At 34.3% G+C, this 25,487-nt stretch overlaps 2 protein-coding genes and 1 long non-coding RNA gene across 4 annotated transcripts; 1 reads left to right on the plus strand and 2 right to left on the minus strand.

The window, feature by feature from the left end:
• Positions 1-795: 795 nt before the first annotated feature.
• On the minus strand, positions 796-6,853 carry LOC133676849 (AT-hook motif nuclear-localized protein 1-like). Its single transcript, XM_062098629.1, has 5 exons — positions 5,259-6,853; positions 3,069-3,136; positions 2,552-2,683; positions 1,562-1,723; positions 796-1,400 (listed from the first exon to the last, which is right to left on the minus strand). Exons 1-5 carry the CDS (start codon positions 5,626-5,628, stop codon positions 1,170-1,172), a joined length of 963 nt encoding a protein of 320 aa, XP_061954613.1. The 5' UTR covers positions 5,629-6,853; the 3' UTR covers positions 796-1,169.
• LOC133676858 (uncharacterized) lies at positions 5,465-7,185 on the plus strand. 2 transcript variants are annotated; one of them, XR_009835673.1, is made up of 2 exons: positions 5,465-5,605; positions 6,847-7,185. It is a non-coding gene; the product is annotated as an uncharacterized LOC133676858 (long non-coding RNA). The 2 variants fall into 2 exon arrangements; XR_009835674.1 differs by having other exon boundaries at positions 5,469-5,605; positions 6,852-7,185.
• A 10,732-nt stretch (positions 7,186-17,917) lies between these two features.
• LOC133684504 (ACT domain-containing protein ACR8-like) lies at positions 17,918-21,157 on the minus strand. The gene is made up of 7 exons (XM_062106839.1): positions 20,727-21,157; positions 20,154-20,199; positions 19,890-20,004; positions 19,673-19,740; positions 19,010-19,576; positions 18,799-18,903; positions 17,918-18,688 (listed from the first exon to the last, which is right to left on the minus strand). Exons 1-7 carry the CDS (start codon positions 20,786-20,788, stop codon positions 18,323-18,325), a joined length of 1,329 nt encoding a protein of 442 aa, XP_061962823.1. The 5' UTR covers positions 20,789-21,157; the 3' UTR covers positions 17,918-18,322.
• Positions 21,158-25,487: the final 4,330 nt, after the last annotated feature.

The following is a 25,487-nucleotide window of genomic DNA, read 5'->3' on the forward strand; positions in this document are numbered from 1 at the left end:
ACGTTTGCTTTGGCGTGTATTATTGCCATGGCATACTTCAGGTTAAAACGCAATCGAAGCATCCCTCTTGATCAGGTTTCGTGTAGCTTAGAATCTTTACCTTGAGAGTTCCGTGAACTAAATATAATAAAAGTATTCTACCCTCTTCAAGGATTCTTGAAGCGAGTTGAGTAGCAGATTGTCCTACACATTTGTTTCATCTGACCAGGTCGTTGGCACATCATGAAGCAATTGGAAAAAATCTCCCCTCAATGTTTGCTTGATTTTTTGCATTAATTTGTATGGCTTTTGTGAAATATCTCTGAAATTGTTGAAAACGAGTAAAAAAAAGTCGAGGGTTGAAGAAAATTAGTTTATTGTGGATGTAGATGAGCTGTTTAAGATCGAGTAAATTGAAGAAAAAAAATTGGCAACCGAAGTGAGAAAATTTTGAAAGGGAGAAAAAAGAAAAGAAAAGAAAAAACAGATCACTGAGTAAATCCACAATGATCTATGTTTTCCTCCTCAATGCAGACAGTTTCTAACACCATTTAGATTTCTTCGCAATGTCAACACTTTTTTTTTAATAAAGATATTGTTGAATGGACTTAGATTAGATTTTTTTTCTAAATAATCTTTAAAATATATTGTTTTCCATTAATTTGACGACGCATTTAAAATATTTTTTATATATAAATTGGTTTGGAACTGTACAAAAACACATATTTGAACTGTGGCCACAAGGCAGAACCGGTATTACTAGTTAGAAATTAAAAAAAAAAATCAATGAAAGCAGAATCAATAAAAGAATAAAAAGATTTGAAAGTGCCATTACAATTATTTCCAATATTGCTTCCAGTAAAGCACCATTAAGTGCCTTTCAAAAGAGTAGATGAAATGTTAGCAATAACAATAATTTCCAATCCGAAGAAAGGCAACTCAAGGGGAGGGATAAATATTACATCAGCTATTTTACATGACACAACAGCAACAGGAGCCTACCTAATCACCTAACTAAAATTCTACCTGAAAAAGAAAATAGGTAAAATCGACATGCCAGTACTGATAAATATTTGATAAGATTACAGATAAAACAAACACAGGAAGGTGTGAAGGTGAGTTTCTAGGATCCGAGGTTGAATGCCATTGTTGTCAGTGACAAACCTTTTGATGTACCAGTGAGGTGAACCCTATTGCCCTGCTGGCAAAGTTACATTAATGTCAGCCGGCTTGTTCCTTGAATCAGGAGGCAAAGGAGACCAGCTATCTCCACGAAACGAGGAAGATGAGAAGTTGGTTTTAGGATCAGCACTAGATATAGGAATGGCTGCAGTCAGCACGACACCTGATAACGAATCATGCTTCTGTTTCTTTGGCTTCTGCTCATGCTGGTTCCCAGCCAGAAAACTGCCTACTACAACCTAATCAATTAGCAAGAAAAAAGACAGCACGTGTCATGAACTCTGTCCAAAAACCATCCATGACGATCATTACTTCTTACACAGGTTTAGCACCACAGTTTACAGTGCACTGGGATCAAGGAGAAAGAGACAGGAAAACAGTGAAATTTGACAAGCCAAACCTGTACAGGACTTGCAGCTACCAGCAGACCGGCAACTCCACCACCTACAACTCGTCCATCTGGACTAGCTAATGAAACGCTCATCCCACCAGATCTGCTTCTTGTTCCTCCAGTTTCAGTGGGCATAAATGAACCAGATAAAGACAATATCTCAAAGCGACCCTGGAAGAAAACAAGGAAAAGCTAGGATTTCAGCCAATAATAAATTGATCTTGGAAATTACGAAGTACAAGCAACATGAGGTGATAGAATGAGATAGTTGACCAAAAGTCCTAAAGTGTTCTTTCAAATCCAATATTGAATTGGAGAGGAAAGGCAGTTTACAAGTTTAAAGGGCACCAGTAAGAGGAGCAAAATAGAACAAGATCCATTTTACAAATGTAATGTTTTAGATGAATAGCCAGCACCAGAACCCAAGGATGAAAGGCAGGAGAAAGGATGAAAAGAACGAGGACATGCATGTAACACATCACCAACCACGAGCATTTGTTCCTTTTCCATTCTATAAAGAGTTGAAAGAAAAAGGTTTCGTGATTAGGATTGCCAGTAACTCTTAAGGTAGAATTGCAATCACTAACTTTCATGCAGAAGTGCACCTTTACAGTAAAGACAGACAGTTGCTTCAGAGAACTAAAAGCTGAGGCTCCAAACACTCCTCCATGCACATTGCGCCATCAAATAAAGGAATGAGCAGGGTAGCAGATACCAATTTGAATGAAAAAACCAAATGAGAATTTTTTAAAGTGAATTTATTATCCCTGGATACAGCCAAGGGATGAACTGATATTGTGGACTACATATTCCCATGTGCAGAGGGAAAATGATGGAAAACAACACAATGAAATGGAATGGCTTGACCTTAAGCATATCAAAGGGAGATGTAAATCATATAGCATGAATCAGAATCAAGCATAAACAAAACAAGATAATTCATAACAGCTTAACTAGATGACAAAATCATTGTACATGAGGAAGGACAAAATGCCTCACCTCATATGTTAATGTGCCCCCAGAAGAATCAGGCTGGCGAAGTGTAACACTAGAGATCACACCATTAGCTGAGAGGATGCATATAGCTCGAGGCCCTTGTTGAGAAAATGATATGACCTTCATTGTGACGTCCTAAACAACCAAAATGATAATTCTCTTTACATAAGTCAACACGGTCTTAAAACCTAGGAAAACATATAATTCAATATCAGAAGTTATGAAAAAACCCTTGATTTTGCTACTTCCAGGATAATTCACAAAGTATGAGGGAATCTTACACAAATCAAAGTTTTTAATTTTTATGCCTTGTCTATGTTGGAAATATATGCAAATCCTGATCAATTTTGGAAATATATGCAAATCCTGATCAATGTTCACAGTTGCTCAAATCCCAACCACTTTTTTCAAACACGAGTCATATTATATTTGCATTTATACTAACAAATGACAAAATGAAAATCACAATGTCAATACAGGGCATAAATACAAAACTACACTGGCTATGTTCAATACATACCTCGCCTGCATTGACCGTGATGATATGGGGAGTAAAATTAGCACCTACAGAGCATGCAACCCATTCACCTAGAAGAACAAATTACCACAGCATCAGTAACAAAGACATGGGAATTCTCATTCCGCAACAAATTCTCAATTCACAGGGCTTCAAGCAACAAAAATACACCTCAAAGGTAATAGGAAAATCAATGCAGAAATTTTCAGAAATTCTTACTTTAATAGAAAATCAGGTAAGACATCATATTTGGGGTGGCCTCTTGGGCAATAGGAGACCCAATTGATGTGGCATAGAATATATGAAACCTTATGGTGGCATGGCCAAAGAAAAACAAATCCCATTGCCTTCTAAGGTAGCATTACCAATAAAAATATGACATGCCTGCAGCCCATCAAGAACTTACAAAATTGCATGATCAAAGAAAAGTCCCATGCATCAATGGCTGGTATGAATTGAGTACCAGTATAAAGATATTTGGGGATCCTTCAATCTCCAGGTGGAAGTTCTCTGTAATGGTATTTAAAGGCTCCTCAACCTGTGGGGCATGGATGTACGTAACTAACTCAAACAACCAGTAGAAAACTTCCAAGCCATCTCATAGCAAAAGAAGAGCCTCTCCAAGGACAGAATCTCCCTAGTTAAGAGAGGAGCTTAATGACCCAATTTCTAGATAATTATGGAAAGCTATTATCATGCTCCAAGCAAATGCAACAATCCTTCGAGTGGTGCAAAACCAATGTACCGTGTAAGTTTCTAGATTGCTCATAGGCGGGAATCTCCACTTATGGATCAGATTTAACACTGCAACCTAAAAACAGAAAGAAAGAAGGAAATTGAAGCACTGTTGCTTTTGGGGTGGCAAGATAATCGCTAAGAGCTTGGGCTGCCTAGTAGAGGTGGTCTCAAGAGTTCAAACTCATGAATTTTGTATGTGGAATAATCAAATACCAGGTAAAATGAGGAGGAATTATAGTAAACGAATAATTTCAAGCAAACCCTTTTCACTTGATAAATAATATGCAAATTTTCAGCAAACCGTGAAAAAAGGAACTGACTTTGCCTAAAATACACTGCCAATGGCTTGTTGGAGATTGACTCCATTCTACTGATGGCCTGCTAAAAATTGAGGGCAGTGCATTTTATGGTCTCTGCTGCAATTTGCCAAAAGTTCTAAATAAGGCAGCAACAATGAAGATAGTTACATAGCTAAATGGAGAACTACAAAATAATTACTCCCATCTTTTCATATAATCTAGAAAATTTTATTTTAGCAAGCAACCGAGATGCCCAACTCGACCAGAGATGGTAGAGATGAGAAGTCAAAACTCGCAACTCTCTGACTAGATTGTACATGCTATGGCATTTACTAGTCACAGTTGACCAAAATTCTTATCTTTCGTATGATCATGTAGGAAACTTGAGAACTGCTCGGGGGGAAAAGCCAACTTCAGCAAGTGAGAAGCAGCCCACGAAGACTAAAGAGGGCAAGTTCGGCAACTAAGACAGGTCAAAACAATAGATCCAGATATTCTTACATCCAAACCCACTTGGCAGGAAATGATCACACATGGTAAGAATCTAAAAGATAACCACAAAAACATCCCCGGTAGATAATATCGTAAACAGAACCAGCCATAAATACGATCAAAACATGGTAACCAAAAAACACCCTCCTTTCTTTTGGAAGCAAAGCGATGACACCTCTCTCTATTCCAATTCTGTTAACCATACAAAACACAGCAGCGGACCTTTACCAGGTAACCAACAACAGTACCTTCCACAAATTCTTTCCCCAAAAAAGGGAACACAAGCGCCAAAATACACCCTCGTAACAGCAAGATTCCCTCGTTACCACACCGACTTACATACCCTCACCTCACTACTCTCTTTAGTCTTTCCAAACCCACCACACACACAAACACACATATCAAGATCTCCACTGAAGCATCATTTCACAGGTCCCACTTTCACAGAACCCTTACTAAAAACCACCCAAATTTCTCTTACATTAAAACAGACGACTGATATAAACATCAAAGATCCTAACTTTAAACCTAAAACAAGCACAAAAACCACTTAAGCTCAAATATCAAATTTCTCACCAAGATTCAAACTTTAACCACAAAACAAGCACAAAACACTTCAGCTCAAAAGGAATCCATAAAATAGACAAATTTATCCATTCGTTACCTAAATTCTCCAGCTCATACTTGGCTTTACTCACTGGCTTTATTTTCTTTTGTTTCCCAGCTGAGAAATCAATCACCGGTGGAAGCGGCGCCGGAGCCGCCGACGAAATCGGCTTCGGAGACAAGGTCACGGTGACACTCCCGTCCGGACCATACTTTCTAGGCCTTCCTCTCTTCTTCTTCACTGGCAGAGACCCCGCCGCCGGCGGCGGGTGGGGCGGTGGAGCTTGCGGCGGGGCTGGTGGCACGGATCCAGGTGTTGAATTTGGGTTGTTGTCGGACCTGGGAGCGATTTGGTAATCTGAAGGAGCACCGGATCCCACCACTGTAACCCCACCACCACCACTGGTACTATTTACAGTTGTTTCCATTCTTAAACCCTTCAAAAGATTTTTTTTTAATTATTTTTTTGGACAAGTTTTCCTAAAAACCCATTTTGATTTTGAGCTCAAATCATCTCCAAATATTAAAAAGTCTCGATTTTTCTTGAAAATTAAACCTAAAAAATTCCAACTTTTTTAGAGGAAAAAAAAACTCAAAAATATAAAACCCAGAAAGGAACAAAAAAATGGAAGAAAAGCTGGGGATGAGCTAGAAGAGAGAGCTTTATACAGGTAGATTTTAATCTTAAAAAAGAAACAAAAAAAAGAAACAAAAAAAGAAAAACTTGAGATTTTTTCAGCTTAATTTTTGAGATTAGAGAGCTCCAAGTTAAGCAGAAACAGAACTTAACCGGGGTTTTAAGGAAAAAAGCAAAAAGGAAAAGAAAATTTGTGTTTTTATTTTTTATTTTTTTGTAGAGTAAAGAGAGTGATGAGAGCAGAAAGGAAGATTGGATTTAAGCTGTGAGAGTGAATTTAGATTTTTTGAATTAGTGGGGTGGTTTGAATTGGAAAATGGTTTTTTTTTTTTTCTGCGATAAAAATAATACGAAAGTTTGTTTTGGTTTTTAGTTGTTGTTGAGCTAATTTAGTTCCTAACTTCCCAAAGTCTGTCCGAAATGGGATTCAGAAAACAATAATAATAATAATAATAATAATAATGGCAAATCGAAAATATTTAATAATAATAATAAAAGGCTGGCATTGATGAATATATGTGTGTGATGATTATTGGAGATTTGTATTTCATGTTATATATTATATAAAGATATTGATGTTATGGTTGGAATCTTGTGGGAAATTAAATAAATTAAATTAAGTTGAAAGTGGGAGGGTTTTCTTTTCTCTCTCTCTTCTTTTTCAATTTTTTTTCTTTTTTTAATTCTTGATAGGGAAAGTGACAAAAGATGATATTATTGCCATCATTTTAATTACAGTTTTCTTTTCTCTTTTTAATTTTTGAGTGAATGGCAAGTAAAATTAAGCTGTCAAGAGAAGGAAAAAAAATGTCTGGAAAAGGGAAAAGAGGAGAGTGGTTTAAGGGCAAGCATGCCCCTTTTTATGGGGCCTGAATCCTGATAAGCTTCTCTCTGTTACAAGCAAAACCCACAAATACATGGTGGTGTACAGTGCTGTAGATGGATAGCTCCTTGTGCAATTCATGCTTGTATTTTTGTTTTTATTTTCTCAAAATCTGGTTCTATTTAGAACAGGGGTTGGTGAAGAAAGAGCTTGCAAAGCAACAAAAGATAGTACAGCGATGCAATCCTCTGCTTATGCAAAATGGATTTCATTCTCTTGTATTGTTCCCTTGGCTTGTCAAATGTCAATGATGCAGTGATGAAAAAGATTGATGATGAAAGCTGTTCTCGTGTTTCTTATACTGTGCCGGGAGCGAAGATGGATTTTCTACTGCAGACTTACTAGCTTCACATGATCCGGATCAAGGGTTTATCTAGCCCACAAATAGATTGATCAGGATTTCGACTCGAATGGAACCGATTCAAGTTTTAATGGAAAACAAGACCCCTTCAGTTTTTATATTAACCTGGATGTATTGTATGAGGGTTGTTGTGGTAGTGATTATTTTTTAAAATATTTTTTATTTTAAAAATTTATTAAAATTATATTTTTTATATATTTTAAATTTATTTTTGACAATTTAAAATTTTAAAAAAATAATTATAACTACAATATTAAACATAGCATGTTCTTCCTCTGCGTTAACTGCTGCCATATTTGTTTCATATTTTCATACGGAAAAAAAATCCATAACTGGTAACTGCTGCATGCATCCTTCTGTCAAAAACTCGTCGCCTTCGGGTAAAATTACTGGCCCCGTTATTTCTCTTTATTGCCAAACAGCGATTATTTTTGAAGTGCTTATTAATATTTGAGAAAAGAATATTATAGAGATAAGAAAAATAGAGGGGAGATCAGATCATAATATCAGCACAATCCCCTTTCATGGGACCACGAGATTTGACCTTTAAAAATGCTGTTAACGACAGCTTTAATATTCACAAACAAGACTATAAAGCATCTTTTTCTGAACTAGGGTTAGATTATCAATTACCAAGAACAAGAAAAATAAATAAACTAACAAGGTTTAGATAAGAACCAAATTAATTATTAAATTGCTCGAGGATTTGAATAAATATGGTGATGACCTCGATGCATATTAACTTCCACGACTTTCTTTTTTGCAACTTCTTTTCGCATGCCATGTGTATTAATATTTTAATTGTTGGTCGGTAATCAGACCTAACTTTTGCATTAATTTAAGCGATGGGATAGAGAAAACTTGATTTAACAATTAAGAAATATCAGAAATTCATATAAATAAATTTCCACTTGAAGTTAGTGGTGCTTGTATTGCACGTCCATGTCAAAAAACAAGAAAAAAATTTGGAATCTCAAAGGAGATGGCACGTTACAAATTAATCTCGTTTTCATAAAAAGAAAAATAACTTGTTTACGCCTTCCTGCACTTGGTAATTATAAACAAGAATTTGTATTATCTTACTTGCCGGCCCTCCATGTAATGGTGGGTTATCGGCTTGACAGCGTCGCAACTTTTGGGAAAAAATACTCACTGGCAATATATATACGTAGACTATATAGTTAGTTAGTTAGTTAGTTAGTTAGTTAAATCAACCTAGTTACACTTGGCATCGTTGCCATGTTTAGACAAGCTTGTGTTTTGGAAGTGTAGTCAATGTAAGTTGAAATAACAGTCAAATGGGGTGTTGCTATCTAGGTTGGATCTTGATGAAAATGTGTCTTGACTCTAGTTTAATTAATGGAGAAAGAGAGAGATACAAGGTTGCTGCTATGGAGTCTAAAATCACATGTGCATATATCAGGCTTTAAATTCGTAGGGTATTCACGCATCGATCGATCAACTCCACAGAAAGAAGAGTCCTGCCATGCCCTAGCTAGTCTATCCATGCATGGTTTGGCTCCTCGTCCTGCGTGGTGGTAGAGGTCTCAATCCAAAGCGTTTTTAATCAGTTCATGATCTACATCCGAGTTTAATTAATTAATTGTTAGAGACTCGATCAATTTCGCTGTTCTTTTTTTGTTTTTGGTAAGGATCATTTTCTTTGTTATTATTATTTTCAAAATTAAGATATTATCAAAGTCAACCAACTACTGCTTTGAATGAGAAGCAGACAAATTATAAAAGAAGAAAAAAAAAGGGGGGGGGGGGGGGGGGGGTTCCACGAGCTCCCATGACTCGTCCAATTGGTTGTTGTTATTATTTTAAGAGCCGTGATTCTATAAGTTTTGTGAGAAAATGCATGAACCTGCAGGCAAGGAAATTAAATCTAAATAAAAGACATTGCAGTTTCAGTTTCACATCGACAACTCACGACAGAAAAATAAGGCCATTTTTTCCTCTCTCTCTCTCTCTCTCTCTCTATTTCAAGGGAGGGAAAAGTCTCTGATTTTCTCACTCAATACTTGGGTTTGAGTCCTGCCAAAAACCTATATGTATACGCTGAACGTAATACATGCTGAGAATTGGAAATAGCTAGCTTTGCTGTCTCTCATTTTCTCCTACCAGGATTGATAGCAACTCCAAGAATTATCGGTCATTACTCCATGTGTTATTGTGTAGATCCCATACTTGTAACCTACGATCACGCAATGGAGAAATAGCAATCTTCGATTGTACAAATGGCAAAGAATCAGCTCATACCGTCAGTTTGGACTTCATCTGCAGTCTGTGATTGCAAGCACACCATTTTTCCCTGATAATCCTGAAAGGCCGGTTTGTTAACTCAGGCCAGCCCAACTTTATTCGTCATCACCGCCGGTATTAACGGTTATTTTTAAAAATATATTTTGTTTAAAAATATATTAAAATTATTACTTTTTTATTTTTAAAAAATTATTTTTAAATTAGCATATTAAAAAAATTTAAAAACATAAAAAAAAAACTATAAAAAAAATTAAAATTTTATGAAATGTAATTTGCATCGTGTTCTCGTGTTTCCCTTGCTAGCCAAGTCAATTTTGTTTGTAATTTAAAATTTTTCAAATGTTGCTAGCATGTTTAAGAACTTAATTTTTAATAACTTAATATTAAAGAATGAGATTAAAAAAATTAAATAGGATGAAAAGCAAAGAAAAAAAAATTAAAAAAATAAAGATCTAACTTGATATAAGTTAACATGAAAAACTCATGATAAAGATTATAAAACTAGACTATTCATGTGAAAAATAAAATAAAATAGTTGAATCTTCAATAAACTTATGGCATGGATCATAAATTTAATTATTGTGTTCAATACGAGCCTTACGTTGCCAGCAATAGTCATCTCGTCTGTGAGACATTTGATTGTCATGAAATAATCACTTCCTTTTCATGTAATAGAGAGTTGAAAGCGGAACTTATACTACTTTGGCACGAGACTATAATGCAAAGGCAGAGGTTAGAGCCATCCAAACTTTAATGAAGGTGTTGTAATGAGCAACTTGTTCCAGTACCTCGTCTGAAGAGGAAGAATTGATGCAGCTAAGAACAAGATCATCCTAAGTTTCTCAATCAGCATATGATGGGTTTTAGCAGGTTGTTGAATGGTGTCATTTACATAGTCGATGAACTCTAACCTTTAAGGTAGAGGAACATGGTGGCTTTCTATGTTTTGTAATTCATACTTGTGAGTTTAATGAGGCTGTGGAGGAGGATGGGTCAGAGATGAGAAGGTTGGATTCAAACGCAGTTAAAGTTAATTTTGAGAGGCAGACATTTTAAAGATGTTGTGGACTTTAGTTTTTTAAAAGATAAATTTTGTTGAAAAGATGAAATCATTTTTGTTAATATCTTGATAAATATAAAGAAATCCGGATTGTGAAATGAAAAATAACCTTTTTTTCTTGTTACTTTTAAATTTATATAAAATTAACACTAATAAAAATAACAAATTTTTTTTAAAAAAAAAAGAATTATTGTGAAAAAACATTAATAACCAACTCGGGTCGATTGATTTATTTTTTCTTTTCATGTATTAAAATGACCTCTATTAAGGAAACCTCTAAGAATAAGATGGAAAATACCTTGGACCCAACACAAATTTTCACAGTGATTTATGAAACTGGATCGACCCTCTCAAAACTCTTGGGGAAAAATCCAGGTATAAAAATTATGAAATCTTTCTGACGGCCCATGAATATTATAGGTGGTAAGCTAGCCCGTTTAGAGTACCTTTAAGACCCCTAAGCACTCGTAACGTTGGATTTGTGCTCTTACTGAATACAGCCCTAAATAAATTACAGTCTTGAGACTTTAGGCCAGTGATCGCTGCCCAATCTCCTAGAATCACTCCTGGTTTCGCCTTTTTGCCAAATAAATGGGCCAGCAATTTTCGTTTTTAAAATTAAGAGCAGATCTATTACTGTGTTTTAAAAATATTTTAAAAAATATATTTTTTATTTTAAATTAATATTTTTTAGTGTTTTCATATCGTTTTGATATACTCGTGTTAAAATAATATTTTAAAAAAAATATTATTTTAATACATTTTCAAGTCAAAATTATTTTAAAAAGTAACAATTTCTAAACTTAAATGAAATTTTTAACTAGTTGTTTGTGAACTTTGTAATTCGCTCCTTTTAAGATTAAAGAAACTCTTTGAAGTGTTTCATTGACATTATTTTGTGAGATAATGAACCATAGAAGTTTTTTTTTTTTTTAGTTCTTGCCATTAAAGATTTCATTTGTTGGCTCATCCAACAGATTTCAAGCATTCATGGAGTCAACTTATCAATGGCCAGCTCGAAAACCCTCGAGTTGTACTCACCAATATTATTAACTGAACTCGAAAAACAATAGCTGTTTGAGCAGACTGACTGGTTCGATCCTTTTCAAAAGGAGGCCCTACATGACACAAAAAAACATTAGCATGTGCCATTTGACAACCAGCTAGGGTAGAGGGAAGCCGATTTTTGTAGCATAATTCGATGGTTTCAACTATTGGCCAGTTAGGATCTTTCTATAAGGCCTCATTTAGATGACCAGGCATCGATCCTTTTAGAACATTCCACTAACACGCCTTCTTACATCATCAGCTGGAAAACTCAACGTACGGCACATTCATGAGCGTGTTACAACTAGAAAAGGACGAAAGCAAGCCATTTGGATAGATTCCAGTTACAAACACTAGCAGAACATTTTAGTTCCCAAGATTCTTACATAAACAAACTGTCAATAAGTTAGGTGCATTATGCATGGTCAAAGTCCGGCGACACAGGAGATGATGTTAGAAGAACTTGGAAAATTAATGAAGTTAATTAAGCAGGCCAGCTAGCTACTTAATTGTTCGTCTCTTTGGAGACATCCGGTAAAATTGGAATTACATCGTGATAGCTACCTTTGTACAATATTGGAGTTGCCGTTCTAGAATTATTCTGAAAAACTACATTGTTAGCTAAAAAAATAGCATAGTAATTATCCCTCTTAATATGTTGTCCTCCTCGCCTCTTCTTTTGTCAACGTGTAGATGATTTTGCCACTACAGAGTGTTTGGCCCTGCGTTTAAAGTAGAATCTTTTTTAAAAGAAAATTGTTTTAAATTAAATTATTTTGATGTATTTTTGTATCGTTTTAATGGTTAATATCAAAAATAATTTTTTAAAAAATATATATTATTTTAATATATTTTAAAAAAAAATTAAAAACAATCATTACTACTATTTCAAATATCCTAACACCCATCCAGCCAAAGCGGTTAACCTGGTCATAGCTATTTATATAAATATAAAGGTTTTTGAATTTAGTTGTTGATCAATCTAGTCCAAACTTTTCAAGGTCCTAGTTACTTACCTGATATCCCGGGGGGGTTTCAAAATATTATCAAAGGGAGCTCGTTAATTAGTCAAGTACTGATGGCGAGAATAGAACCTTTGTTCCTAGTTGAAAGGATAACTCATTATAGAGAGATGGTGGGTTGATTTATATTCTTCTAACTGTATGTAATATTCCCTATGGATCGCTCATTTATTCTTCAGTTTCTAGAAGGAGAAAGAATGATTAAAGGAAAATGCCACCATGACATGTTAAATACTGTACTTGCCTGAGAATGAGATACATGCATGTATGAGATATTCATAGACATTAATCTGCTACTCAAATTTGATCATATTTTTTAGCATTATAGGAGTATTCTCCAGGTCGATTTGAATCTCCTTTACGAAAAAGAATTAAAAAAAAAAAAAAGGTGCTGGGAGGCCTTACTGTTTTTGCTAGAATAGTAAGGGCATGCGTTGTAAGATTCATGTAAAAGATGCTTATCCAATTCATTTCGCATAAGCAGGAACTGCAGTCCTGCAAAGCTGTGTGAAACTAGAAAAAGTCCACTAGCAGGAATAAAATTAAAGAGATTCTTACTCGCAAAGAACACAGCTAATAGCAAACAAAATAGCTAGTCTGGCTGTAAAGCAATTGCTTGTTGGATTCTCCAGCAAACTATAGCAAAAACAGTTCAAGAAATTTGGATAAATTAGACTATAGAATTGGAACTAAACGACAGGAATTGTATTAAGAAAAACAAACCGGATATCATTCATATATATAAACACACACACACACACAGAGTTGTTTTGCATTCCGTTGTCATGCCGATCTCAACTTATCTTCTGTCCCTTGTTAGTCAGCATAAAGGTCTTAAGCATCTGTTTTTCATTATCTACCACTTGCAACTAAGAGATATGGGTGGTTTGTCTTGATCTTTGTCATTGTACGAATGATGGTAAGAACATTACAATGGTAACAGGACGACGCATATGTCTAGCTATTGAGCTTGCACAGATCTTATAATGTCGTATTCTTAACTTGCATGAAATTCCAGAGGATGCTCAACACCAAACCAATCATATATTAAGCTAAATTTGTCCTCTTAGAAGCACTAAATATTTTTCTTGCGCCACGAGTACACCAGTATGGGTGGCAAGGGTTCTTGGTTTTTTTCCCTTTTCCTTGAAGTCATATTAATGGAAGCTTCATATGGTTAGATTCCAAACAGTATTCATAAATTAGCAAAAACAGACAAAATATTCCACTCTATCCCAATGACGTACACAGTTACTGAGTTTAAAAAAAAAAAAAAAATTGGTGCACGGAATGCTCAATTTTCTTTAGTGGTTAGTTATTATCATATTAATTATTAAAATTACTAATCATGTGAACCAGGCCTCTAAGCTGTGTGCCTTGAATTACAAGCATCTAAGTTTTATTAGGACCTATATTATATATATATATATACACACACACACTTCCTTTTGACAATGGTGCAGACATTACTGAGGAAATTAATTTTCTTTTGCACTAAAAGAATCAATATTCTTGTAGTATCAAGAATATTGGGAATACTGGGAAAGCGATTGCTGGCTATAAAAAGTCACGATGGGGTATATATCTGGTTTTCATTGAGGAGAAAGATCCAAGAGCTGACTCTGGAAAATCATCCTGCAATATTTTGGAACAAATGCTACGATGGTCTGGCAATATTCTGCACACAATTCCTGCATTGCACCACTATCTTGCAGCTTCATTTGCTAAGTTAGGTAGCTGCCTAGTGGCTAACTAATGCCTTGGCGATAAGGTTTGAGCGCTGACGGCATAAATCCTCTTTAAAGTCTTACTGTAATGAATCTTTAATGTTTTAAACTCTTGCCACTAGTTAGATTTGAAACTAGCTCGGTGCCCCCCAACGCCACCGCGAAACGCTTTTTAATTTTTGTTTTTATTTAATTATATGAGAATTAAAATAGGTATTTATATATAAGAAAAAAAAGCAATAATTAAAATTTTAAGGAGAAATATATGTTTTTAGTCAAAATTATATTTTCTCATCATTCATATATTTTTTTTTGTATAATAATGTCCTTTTTTATTAGCAGCATATTTTATTAAATAAAAACTAATAGTAATTAAAAAATATTTATTAAAAATATAATAAATTAAATTAAAGAGGGAAAAAAATATAAAAAAAAACACTTTCCTTTTTCATGTATCTCTTCTTCTTTTTTTATTAAAGCATGTCTTTTTTGTAAGAAGTTTTTTTTAAAAAAAATAATCATGATCTAAAAGAAATTTTTTATTTGATTGTATGAAAAGCTAAAAGAATAATTAATTTGAGAAAAACAGATAAAAAAATTCATAATAAAAAGTAATAGGATATATATATATATATATATATATATATATATATCCATGTGTAATTTAAAAAACAAAACATTTGTCTATCACGTTCGTATATAATAATTTAAAAAATTATTATTAGTATTATCATAAAAAGAAATGAAATAATAAAATTTTTTATTTTAAATATCATTATGATTATTTATTTAAAAATGATTTTATTTTAAAATATAAAAAACAATTAAAAATAGGTGAAAGAGTCGTGGAGAAATCCTAGGCATTCCTGTTCTTGAAAAGAAGACCCATGAGCACCTAAACTTCGAGATTAAAAATGATTTTATTTTAAAATATAAAAAAAACAATTAGTTTAGGTCAGGCAGGTAAACCATTCAACACTCGTGTCTTACTGTCTAGTCTCTCTGTTTTTTTTCTTCCTTTTTTCGCTGTGGAACTCAAGAAAAGTAAAAAAAAAAAAAATAATGGTAAGAAAATCCATAAATTAGGACATGGCATGTATCCAATTCCAAGATAAATCGATTAACAAGTCTCTGAAAAGCAGATTTTCAACTGTGAAGAAGCACGTGACTTGCACAGCATAACTGTCTTTTCTCTCTTAACAACAATTGACAGCTCAGTTACCCGCGACAACCGGCGCATTAACCGGTAATCTTAAGAAACCCCACGCTAACGCGGTTAACCGAGGGCAAATAAAGAAAAAAAACAAAAAACCATGCATACAATGCAATGCAAGAATCTGTCTTTTGCCCATCTTAGGAGTTTTTGACTCGCAAGGCAACAAAGACTCGTAGTTGGATATCCATTTCTATCTTCTTCTTCTTCTTCTTCTTCTGCTCCTCGTGGACCACTAGGGACACTGTTGACTGTTGTTCGGAATGATGTATGTATAAGAGGTTTTGCTCTTGGTGTTGTCTTTTTTCTATTTTGAGCCCAATATGCAGATGCAACTATATATGTTGAAGGGTTGATGAGAGCCATTGCACCCTCAAAATCTGAAATATATATATGAGATAAATATTGAGAATTGTGATAACTTCATATCCTATATATATCAACTGGTTGGACAAATTTAAACGGTGCACATAAAAAAATGATTTAAGAGTACATATATACCATACGAATTGTTTTTTATTTTTTTTGGATATTGAGTTAAATAAGCTAAGTTGCATATGTAGGTTTTAGAAATGTTCAGGTTGTATAACGAGCCTAATTACTCCTAGATGCATATTTATTATAAGATATAGTTTAACCATGTCACGGATTGGATGGATTGGGTGGACTAACCTATAAATAATTAGAAAAAATATTAAAAAATCAACTTGAATTATCTCAATTGAGTTTTGACTTGCAAACTCGTTCAAATTCAAACCTGTTTGGAGTTCAAAGTGGATACTTAGTTTTTTTTTTTTTTTTTCGCTCCATTGGACCTACTCAGACCGACAAGATTTTGGATCGACTTTTCCGCAGCAGCTATACATAGCAAGCATGTCTATACATAGCAAGCATGTCTATACATAGCAGCTACCGCGTGCAAGGACAAACCTACATTTTACCTTGCCCAACCTTTAATTGCAAGAACTATCGGTGAACTATCAAGATTTTCACGTGACGCAGTTAACGATAAAAAGAATAGCTAGCTAATATAGGTAAACGAGTTACTGTCCTTGAGCCTTTTAACGTAAACCAGGCACCTGAACGATTTTAATGGATGGATGTAAGCTAACCGTTGTATATAGCAACTTGCTAGCTAGGACGGAGGCAAGACTTGTACATCTTAAAGAGTTGAGGAGTTTACTTCCCATCACTTGGACTTAACATGGCAGCTACCATATGCATGTACAGTTTTTAGCTAGTTTTCAGACATCATTCAGCTAAACCAATCGTTCATAAATTACAGCGTCACTCTATTTTGCAATTAAATTATAATAATCCCTGCATGATTGAACAAAATAATAAGTAAACTTTAAAGAAAAATAAACATGCATTCTATATTGATTTGGATAATGTGTGGGCAATGCGCTGTTTGAAAGGATTAGTTGCATGAGGAATGAGATACAATAAACCTAAATTTTAACTCGATTATTAAGAGCAAAAATGGATCTAATTAGGGAAGCAAGGAAGCTATAAGCTAGAGAAGGACACTGAATGTCGGGAACCGTGTTGTTTTGCTTGGACGCACGAAAACATGGTGAAGACAACTAGCCGTCTTGCACTTGCTTTTGTAATATTTATATTTTTCTATCTTTGACTGCTTTTCCTCTCTTTTTTCAATTCTTCCAGAGAATCAACTCTCACTGTAGCAGCCAATCGATGTTTTTTTTTAGCCATACTGTATTTTTCTTCGTTGTTAGGAGAAGAGGTTCCTAGAAAAATGTGGAAGCTACGGATTCCTACGTCTCTAGACATTCTGAGAAATGCGGAGTCGCGACCCAATTTCCAGCTACAATTCAAAGAACGCGTCGTGTCCTTATTTCGCATGCCCAACTACGAGGGGTTTAGGACGGTGGTTCGGCGCATTCCGTCACGCCCACATCATGATTCAGACGCATTTTCAACGTAACTATCAATCTATTCAATTAATATCTTCACAAGATTACATGAAAAAGTCGTCCTGTAAGTCCTGCCTAGACTTATTCCAAGCATCTACAGACCAAGTGCTTACAAACCCTTATAAATAATAACACAAAAGGCTCTCAATAAATTATTATAATGATCCCTCGTTCCCTCCAAGAAAAAACAAAAGGGAGTCATTCTATTTGATTCTTTACTTCCTAGCATCGATTTTTTATTTCCCAACTTCACCCCAAATAAGGAATTAGAAACGGTTAGTTTTTGCGATAAAAATTGTATTTTTTAAAATTTAGATAAAAAAAATTATTTTCATTGACACCAAACACGAACTTAAGGTAAGTTTTAACATGGCTTAACAAAACCCTAGTTACCGACTTACAACTAATTATACTTGAGGGTTTTTAATTAAAATTAAAAGGGGCATCATCTACAAGCAAGCATGCTTTTTATTGATAATTGTGGACCCCATGTCTTCCAAATGCTATAATCAAAGAGAGAGAGAGAGAGAGAGAGAGAGAGAGAGAGGGTTAAATAAGACTGGTATAAAGAATAAAGTCAACCGTTAAAACTAATATATTAAAGGGATCGCGTTATATGTACACCTGTGAGCGGTATTTGAAGCCATTATTCATATTCGATCTAACCTCATTTACTCCCTCAACAAACCTCTCTCTATTTACCACAAACCCTCCACCAGCACCTTTTACTTTCCATCTGTTCTTCAAATTCATATGTTTTCCTTCAAACAAAGCATGGTGAAGCGGCCTCCGATCTGTATTCTATCAATTCAACCAATCATGCCCTACTCTAATATCACCAAATCCCTCCTCCGCCTTTTCCATATGTACACAACACAAGCCCAAACCTGGAGCAAATAATATGGCCAGCAGCTGTGAACAATGTATCCCTTGCCTAACACCAATTTGTCTTTTCATGCCCTCCACTTTTTTAAGAATATGATCTGATCAATCCCAAATGGTATAAATTCTTTTTCACTAGGCTTCCAAGTGATAACAACACCGTCCCAGCAACCCCTGCCGTTTGATCTTCCCTTTCTGCCTCTTGATGGTAAATCAATGGTGGCAATTCCTTCACTTTCAAATTACTCACTCCAATCTTTTGTCGGACCGATTCGATTAGTTTAGGATCAGCCGGGTTACCGACTGCATCCGTTACATAAAATACATTTAGAGCCATGTCTCCTGCTGTGGATATCTCAGCCCTTGTCACATTAAGACCATTCTCTCTAAATGTTCTCGTCACATCAGCTAAAAGGCCCTGCCTGTCAGGTGCACATAATTCTAGCCTCACACCCTGTTCATGGGAAAAGATGTTCTCATTAACATTTCAAATGTTCGCCTAACAACTGCATGATCTAACAGTTTAGCTGAGAAACTCCACACAAATTCTAATAAAACAATTACCTCGGATGCTCTTCTTTCAACCGCAGCTTGTAAGCACTGAATTACACGTTGCCTCTCGGGCTCTGAACTAATTGGGGTTCCATCAGTGTGCCTGATATAGAATTCCTGGAAGAAACAAATATTAAAACAAGGTCAGCAAACTAAATCAGACAATTTGGTTTTAATAGTTTCATCTATGCAACGATACAAATAAACTAAGATAAATATGTACCAGGTATGCTCTGTCTCCTGCTGTGTTGATAGTCGCATGAAACACAATGTATTCCATGTCTGTCAACGTGCAAACAACATCAAACAAAAGCTTTGTTCTGTCCTTGCACTGAACATTCACAACCGAATAACCTCTCTCCACCCAATTTTGCACTGTCACTACCGGAGAATCACCACCAGGCTGCAAAATAGGCTTTCTCTCATAGTCCCTATCAGCAAACATCACTTGATGCAACCTTCTCTCCGTATGTGTGACGGCCATTGATACCATGGTTTTCGCGCTCCTAATATCATTGTCTCCCTTAAGAACATTCCTTAAACGTGCCTCTATTCTATCAATATGCTGTGTGTCCTCAATTGGTGAACCTGAATTGCAATCTTTCACATACATCAGTGATGCAATCCGACCATTGTGAGTCCAGACTTTAGCATCGACCACACTGCATTGTAGGTCAGCTAGTACTGCAAATACCTCTGAAAGAAGGCCAATCCGGTCGGTACCCGTTAGTTCTAATGCTGTTAGACCGTTAGAACCGGTTGGTTTCCCAGGATGAATGGTACCGAGTGACTGATAACATACAAAACACGAAACACACTTCAGTTACCACAAAAATCTCCATCATTTAATTACTAATTAACAACGCGTTTAAGGATAACAAATCACCTGCTCAATGTAGTTGATAACACTCTCGTCAGTTAACTTATTTCCGTTTAGATCAGTCACGTGAAAAACTGCAAAACAAAATTTAAAAAATAAAAATTAAAAGAGAACTTCAAAAGGATTTGAAACTGCTAACGTGGCACATATATGCATCCAAGCGCACGTAAGAAACAAAATGAAGAATCATAAAAGAAAAGTTGGTGTAGTAAAAAAATCTTACCATCCATGAACCAGCGTCCATCGGAAGAAATGTAAGCCTTCTTTATAGAAAGGTTCAGATCCGTGAGGATTTGAACAGCTTCGAGTAAGATTCTATGTTTTCTAGCACTATCAACCTGTGAAACCAAACAAAAGAATCCCGAATGAATAGTCGATTTTTGGAAGGAAATACGGAAGATTAGTCAATTTTTGAAGCACTTAAAAGAAGACTGATTTGTTCTGTAGTTTGTGTATATCTTTTGTGTGGGTTTCGTAGAAGGATTACCTTGACAACAGTCGCTTTGGAGGAAACGGCATTGTCAATGACGACCCTGAAAACAAAGAAAGGTCGAGTCAGAGAGGGATTGCGTTTACACGAGAGTTTAAATTTTTAAGTTAATGAATTAATATTGAAAAAGTCTCATAACAGAGGTTTTAAAGTTCTAGAGAGAAGAAAATCAGGAGACAAAGTCAGATTATTATTTTTTTAAAAAAAACAAGAAAACCGAAAAGTAAATTGAATTGGTATAAGAAAGGGAATGATTTCAAAGAGGAGATTTGAAATCAGACCATGTGTGATGCGGGTTCGGTAACCGGTTTCAGAAAAATGGAAAGTAAAGATTTCAGTCTCAGAAATTTCAGCTTTACCAAACAAAAAAAATTGTCAATGATTTTGTACAGTTGATCATTAAATTGGGAACAAGTAACGAATCAAAAGAGAAAATCACAAAAATGTGCGGTACAGACAATGAAACTCAAACAAGTAGGCAAGAACAACAAAGAAACTCAGGAAAAACTTGTGAAAGTCAAAAGGAGAAGAAAACGCAGCAAACTCATGAAGGTTTTAAGAGAAACAAACCTGGGAGTGGTCATCCTTATAACAAGCTTCTCATATTCATCCAAACAAGCACTCCACTCCATTTTTGTAATTTCTCTTCTTCCAAACAACAGAAAAACAGAACCAAGGAGAGAGGTCTTCTCTTTCTCTTTCAAACGTTGTGTGTTTTCACTCTTCCCTTTAAAAAGCCTCAACAGACGACGAGATACTCAAAGACCCAGTAAGGCAAAATCCGTGAATTGGGAGAAAAAACCCAGAAGCTTGATTCTTTAAAATTCTCACTTCTTTCGAGCAAATCGAAATTAAACCCACCAAACTCAAACTTGTTTCCTTGTTTCTTTCTCTCTACCTCTGGCTCCAGAGAGTTTCTATTTTTTTTCTTCTCCCTCTCTCTCACTTTAACTACTTTCGCTTCTTTCAAGCGTGGTCTTAACTCTCCCCCTCTCTCTGCCTCTCTCCTATTTATATTTCCCGTTTTTATTCCGTTTTTATTATCATATTATTATTTCTAATACCATGCCGAAGCCACGCCTATAAGGAAAGGCTCGAGTCACATGGCGTGACGAACGCCTCTCTCGCGCACAAAAAGCAGTCCACAGTCTACACTCACTGTGCCACATTTAGGAATTAAAAAAAAATCGGTGGCTACGTGTCACTTGATCCCCTATCCTGGGCGTTCAAAAGTCCAGCTAGGATGACACGTGTGCACTTTAAAGGTCCTTTGCGTGCCTTCGACTCAATAGAAATAGAAGGTTAATTCGATTCGGGGTGTTTACCCGTGTTTTAACCGGAGTTTTTTTATATTTATTTTAAAAATGAATTTAAAAAAAATAACTTAATATGTTTTTAAATAACAAACTTTACTGTTATTCCAAACACCCATCCATTATAGATTAATTAAGGGCAAGCGAGGGTCAGTCCATGTGGTAATTCTTGTAGACGTGGCTTTGTTACTCGGGTGAGATTCGCCGACTATTATCATGACGTCCACACGTGACAACACACCGCTCCTATCGGCTTTTCTTCTGTCATTTTTTCTCGCCGGTTCCCTTGTAGTTCTCGCTGTGAAGAGGATCTTTCGATCTTTGCACTTACTTATAACTTACTTTATTTCCCCCTTTCGACTTCACCGTATCTCGTGGTGAGTAAGTATTTTTTGTGTACCAACTTATTTTTTAAATTATTTTTTATTTTTTAAAAATATTTAATAGTTTTAATATGTTGATATTAAAAAAAAAACATTTTAATATATTTTTTTAATTTTATCTATTGAATCTTTTTATTATATAATTCAATGAGATAAAGTTTTAAATTATAATAAAAAGATAAAATTAAATGGATAGGACCACAAACAAAACACAAAGTGCACGTGTAATCAATTTCAAAGTTTTTAAAATTTTAATTTTAATTTAAAAGTTTATTTTGTTTATTTCTCAATCTTTCTGATTAAGAAAAAACAAAGAACTCCATTAAAAATAATGAATGAAAGAGAAAAAGTTGTCTATGGTCATATTCCAACAATTAAAAAGTTAATCTTAAACCACAACTAAAAATCCTTAAAACAAAAAATCTTTCTTATAATTGTTTTAACTAACATTTTTTTTTTAAAATCACAACTAAAAATAATTTTTAAAAATTTATTTTTAAAAACTATAATATTAAAAGGTACAATAATGCCAAAAACAAACAATCTATTTTAATGAAGTGAATTCTAGTTTTTTTCTTCAAAAAACACCTCATATTTTGAGGTTCTCAAATATTACTCAAATACACATTCAATTTGAGATATCATTTGACATTAACATAATTATTTAATATACTTGCTCTAAATATTTATTACTATTCATATAGTAACCAATTAATCTTGGTGTTCGCAATTCACCTTTAAGGCCATGCAATTTTTTATGCAAAAAAATAATATTCAGGTGTCGAAATGAGGTCAAAAGGTGACATAAAAAATCAATAATGACAAGCTTGTAACTTTGGTGATCAGGGTCAAACTAGTACGGGATATCCTGCAAAACCCGAGGTCTATATCATGAGATTCGAATAACTCAATAAAAAAATAAAGAGGATTATAAAGCTTTTTTTTAAAAAAAAAAACATGTTAACTTTTCAAACCCGTGACTTGAGTCATTGAACTCGAAGCATCTAATTTGAAAAAAAACATGAAACCTAATTTCTAATCAATCAAATGTTGAATGATGAAACTGAAGAAAAAAAATTCATTATACAAAAGAATTTTAAAAAATAAAAATTAAAAGAATGAAGATCAAAATTAAAATACAAAATATTTTTTTATATTTAATTGAACGATGAAATTAAAAAAAATCAATATAGTAAAAGGTCATTTTAAAAAAAATAAGAGTCAAAATTGACATGAAAAATAAACACAATGCTATGATTAAAGGGTGAAATTGAAAAGAATATTATTTTTTACAACAAAATAAGGAAAAAATAAGAACCAAAACAATAAAAATCAAATTGAAAAACGTAATAGCATCAATATGAATTGAAGAATGAAATTGATAACCACTGTAACTTTTACAAAAAGGCCAACAAAAAAAATTAAGAATCCAAAGAACAAGAACCACATTAGAGAGTATGATATTTGGTAAAACGAGACTGATTAATAAAATTAAAAACAAATAAAACTTATACAAAAAAGTCAAGATAAGTAATTAAATATATAAAAATATAAAAACTGAAGTTGAAATAACAATAATCAAAAGGGGCAAAGTGTAATTTTTTGGGGAGGAAAAGGAGAACAAGGGGGAAAAAAGGTCTATCGAAAACAAACCGAATCACCATTGTATACATGTCTCATACTAATAAAAGAGGATACGGTGGTGTTTCCGTCAACATAGTGAAAGTGCATTTTAAGATGGAGAGAGGCGTCATACATACCGCCTGAAGGGCATGGGTGCTTCTTACGCACCCTCGGGTGTCGTATACGCACATCCACCTTTTTGTTTTTTAACCAAATATAAAATTACCCCGATATGATCTTATAATTAAAAAAAACTATTATGAAAAGCTGAAAGCAACCTTTTACCTCGTGCTTTATTTTTTGAAGGGTATTTTCATAGTTTTTACTGTGCATTTTGTTTATTTTTTTTATATTTATGGCTTAAATGATAATAGAAAAAAAACTGCCCCCCTGGTTTCAACTTTATTTTGTTTTGCTTGGCTTCTAGTGATATTTGAATCATTTTATTATATAATTAAAATAAAAAAAATATTTTTTTATCTCCGCTCTCTTTGATAATAGTAAATAAGCTATATTAAAAGAATTAAATGTTATTGAAAGCTTGCGTTAATTTTATTTTTCTTAATGAAAGTACAAAAAATAGTGTTTTAAAGAGTGCATATATAATGATAGATTTTCCAAGGTGTTCTTGGCATCTTTTAATTGCGTTCTCTCTTTATAGCCTTTTAGTACACTGAACAATACATACTATTGAATAAGGTTGTACTTGAATTTCCTCGTTGCAGCTGCATCATTCATGTACATTGTACAGCGAAGCCTATACTCTCTTAACGACGCGGTAAATAATCCATCCACGTTGTAACATCGAATTTGGGTAGGTGAAATAATTTCTCCCACCACACAATTATGCTCCGTAAAATTGAAATTATACCCACCCGCCAGCTACTCCCCACTTGTGATTGTCCTCTGCTTCTCTTCCCTTCCATGTAATCTCCGCAGAGAGCCAGCTGTACGAGACACTTAACTGTACGGAAAGTGTAGGAGGCCAAACCTGTCAATTTAATGGAAAAAGTTGTGATCTCCCGTGATTGCATTTAATGGTGTTTTTGTAAGGTTTACCGTTGTTTTTTGAAATATTGAAGTTTAGAAATATGTTAAAAAAGTTATTTTATATATTAATATATTAATTTTTTTAAAAAAAATTAATTTTTAAAATATCCAAACCTCTTAAAAACATCACTCAAAACGCAATTGCAATCAACTCCGTAATCGTGGAGGGAGGCACGCCTTCGGACGTATTATGTTTTTTTTTTTTTTTCATATGGGCACTCCACTACAACAGCAGCAGTAATGAGTTCTTGAATTTATTTAAATTTAAACTATGACACGTGTCTGACATATAACTAATGTCAACTCAGATTAGATGCTGTCACTAACCCATGCCACATGGGTCCCTGCCTTGTCTGTCTATCACGTGCAGGCCTGTCAGAAAACACGTTCGCCGGCTGGTCCGTTGTCTCTGGTCACCGACTGCCTACATGTCACCTATAAAATAGCCACTAACCACCAACAATAAAAAACTACTCAGTAATTATCAACCAAATACTCTCCCTCGCGCCACACGATTGTTACCCCTTGAGTTAATGGCCAACTACAAGTCAGTCCCTCACTTTTTATATCAATCTCAAGTCAGTGTAGCATGGATATAGTCTCTACATGGATCAGACTAATTAAATTACAATATCCACTGATTACATTACTAAAATATAATGCAACAGATAATTAAATAGTCTTCATTGGCATGAATTTGAATTCTTGTTCTTCTCAGCCTTTTCCAATGACGTGTTAATATAAGAACTAAAAATGCATGTTCACGTATAATGTGATTGGAATATTTCCCGTAAGGAAAATTTATATAAATATATATATTTTTTGACACTCAATTGAAATATATAATTCCTAGTTAGTTCTACAATTACTGCTTTTTGATGCAAAAGTTTACATGATAACCACTCTAAATAAAATTGGGGTATTTTTTATATATATTTTATTGTTCGTATAAGTGATAAAAT

This window comes from Populus nigra, chromosome 1 (assembly GCF_951802175.1).
Source record: "Populus nigra chromosome 1, ddPopNigr1.1, whole genome shotgun sequence".
Taxonomy (NCBI): Eukaryota; Viridiplantae; Streptophyta; class Magnoliopsida; order Malpighiales; family Salicaceae; genus Populus; species Populus nigra.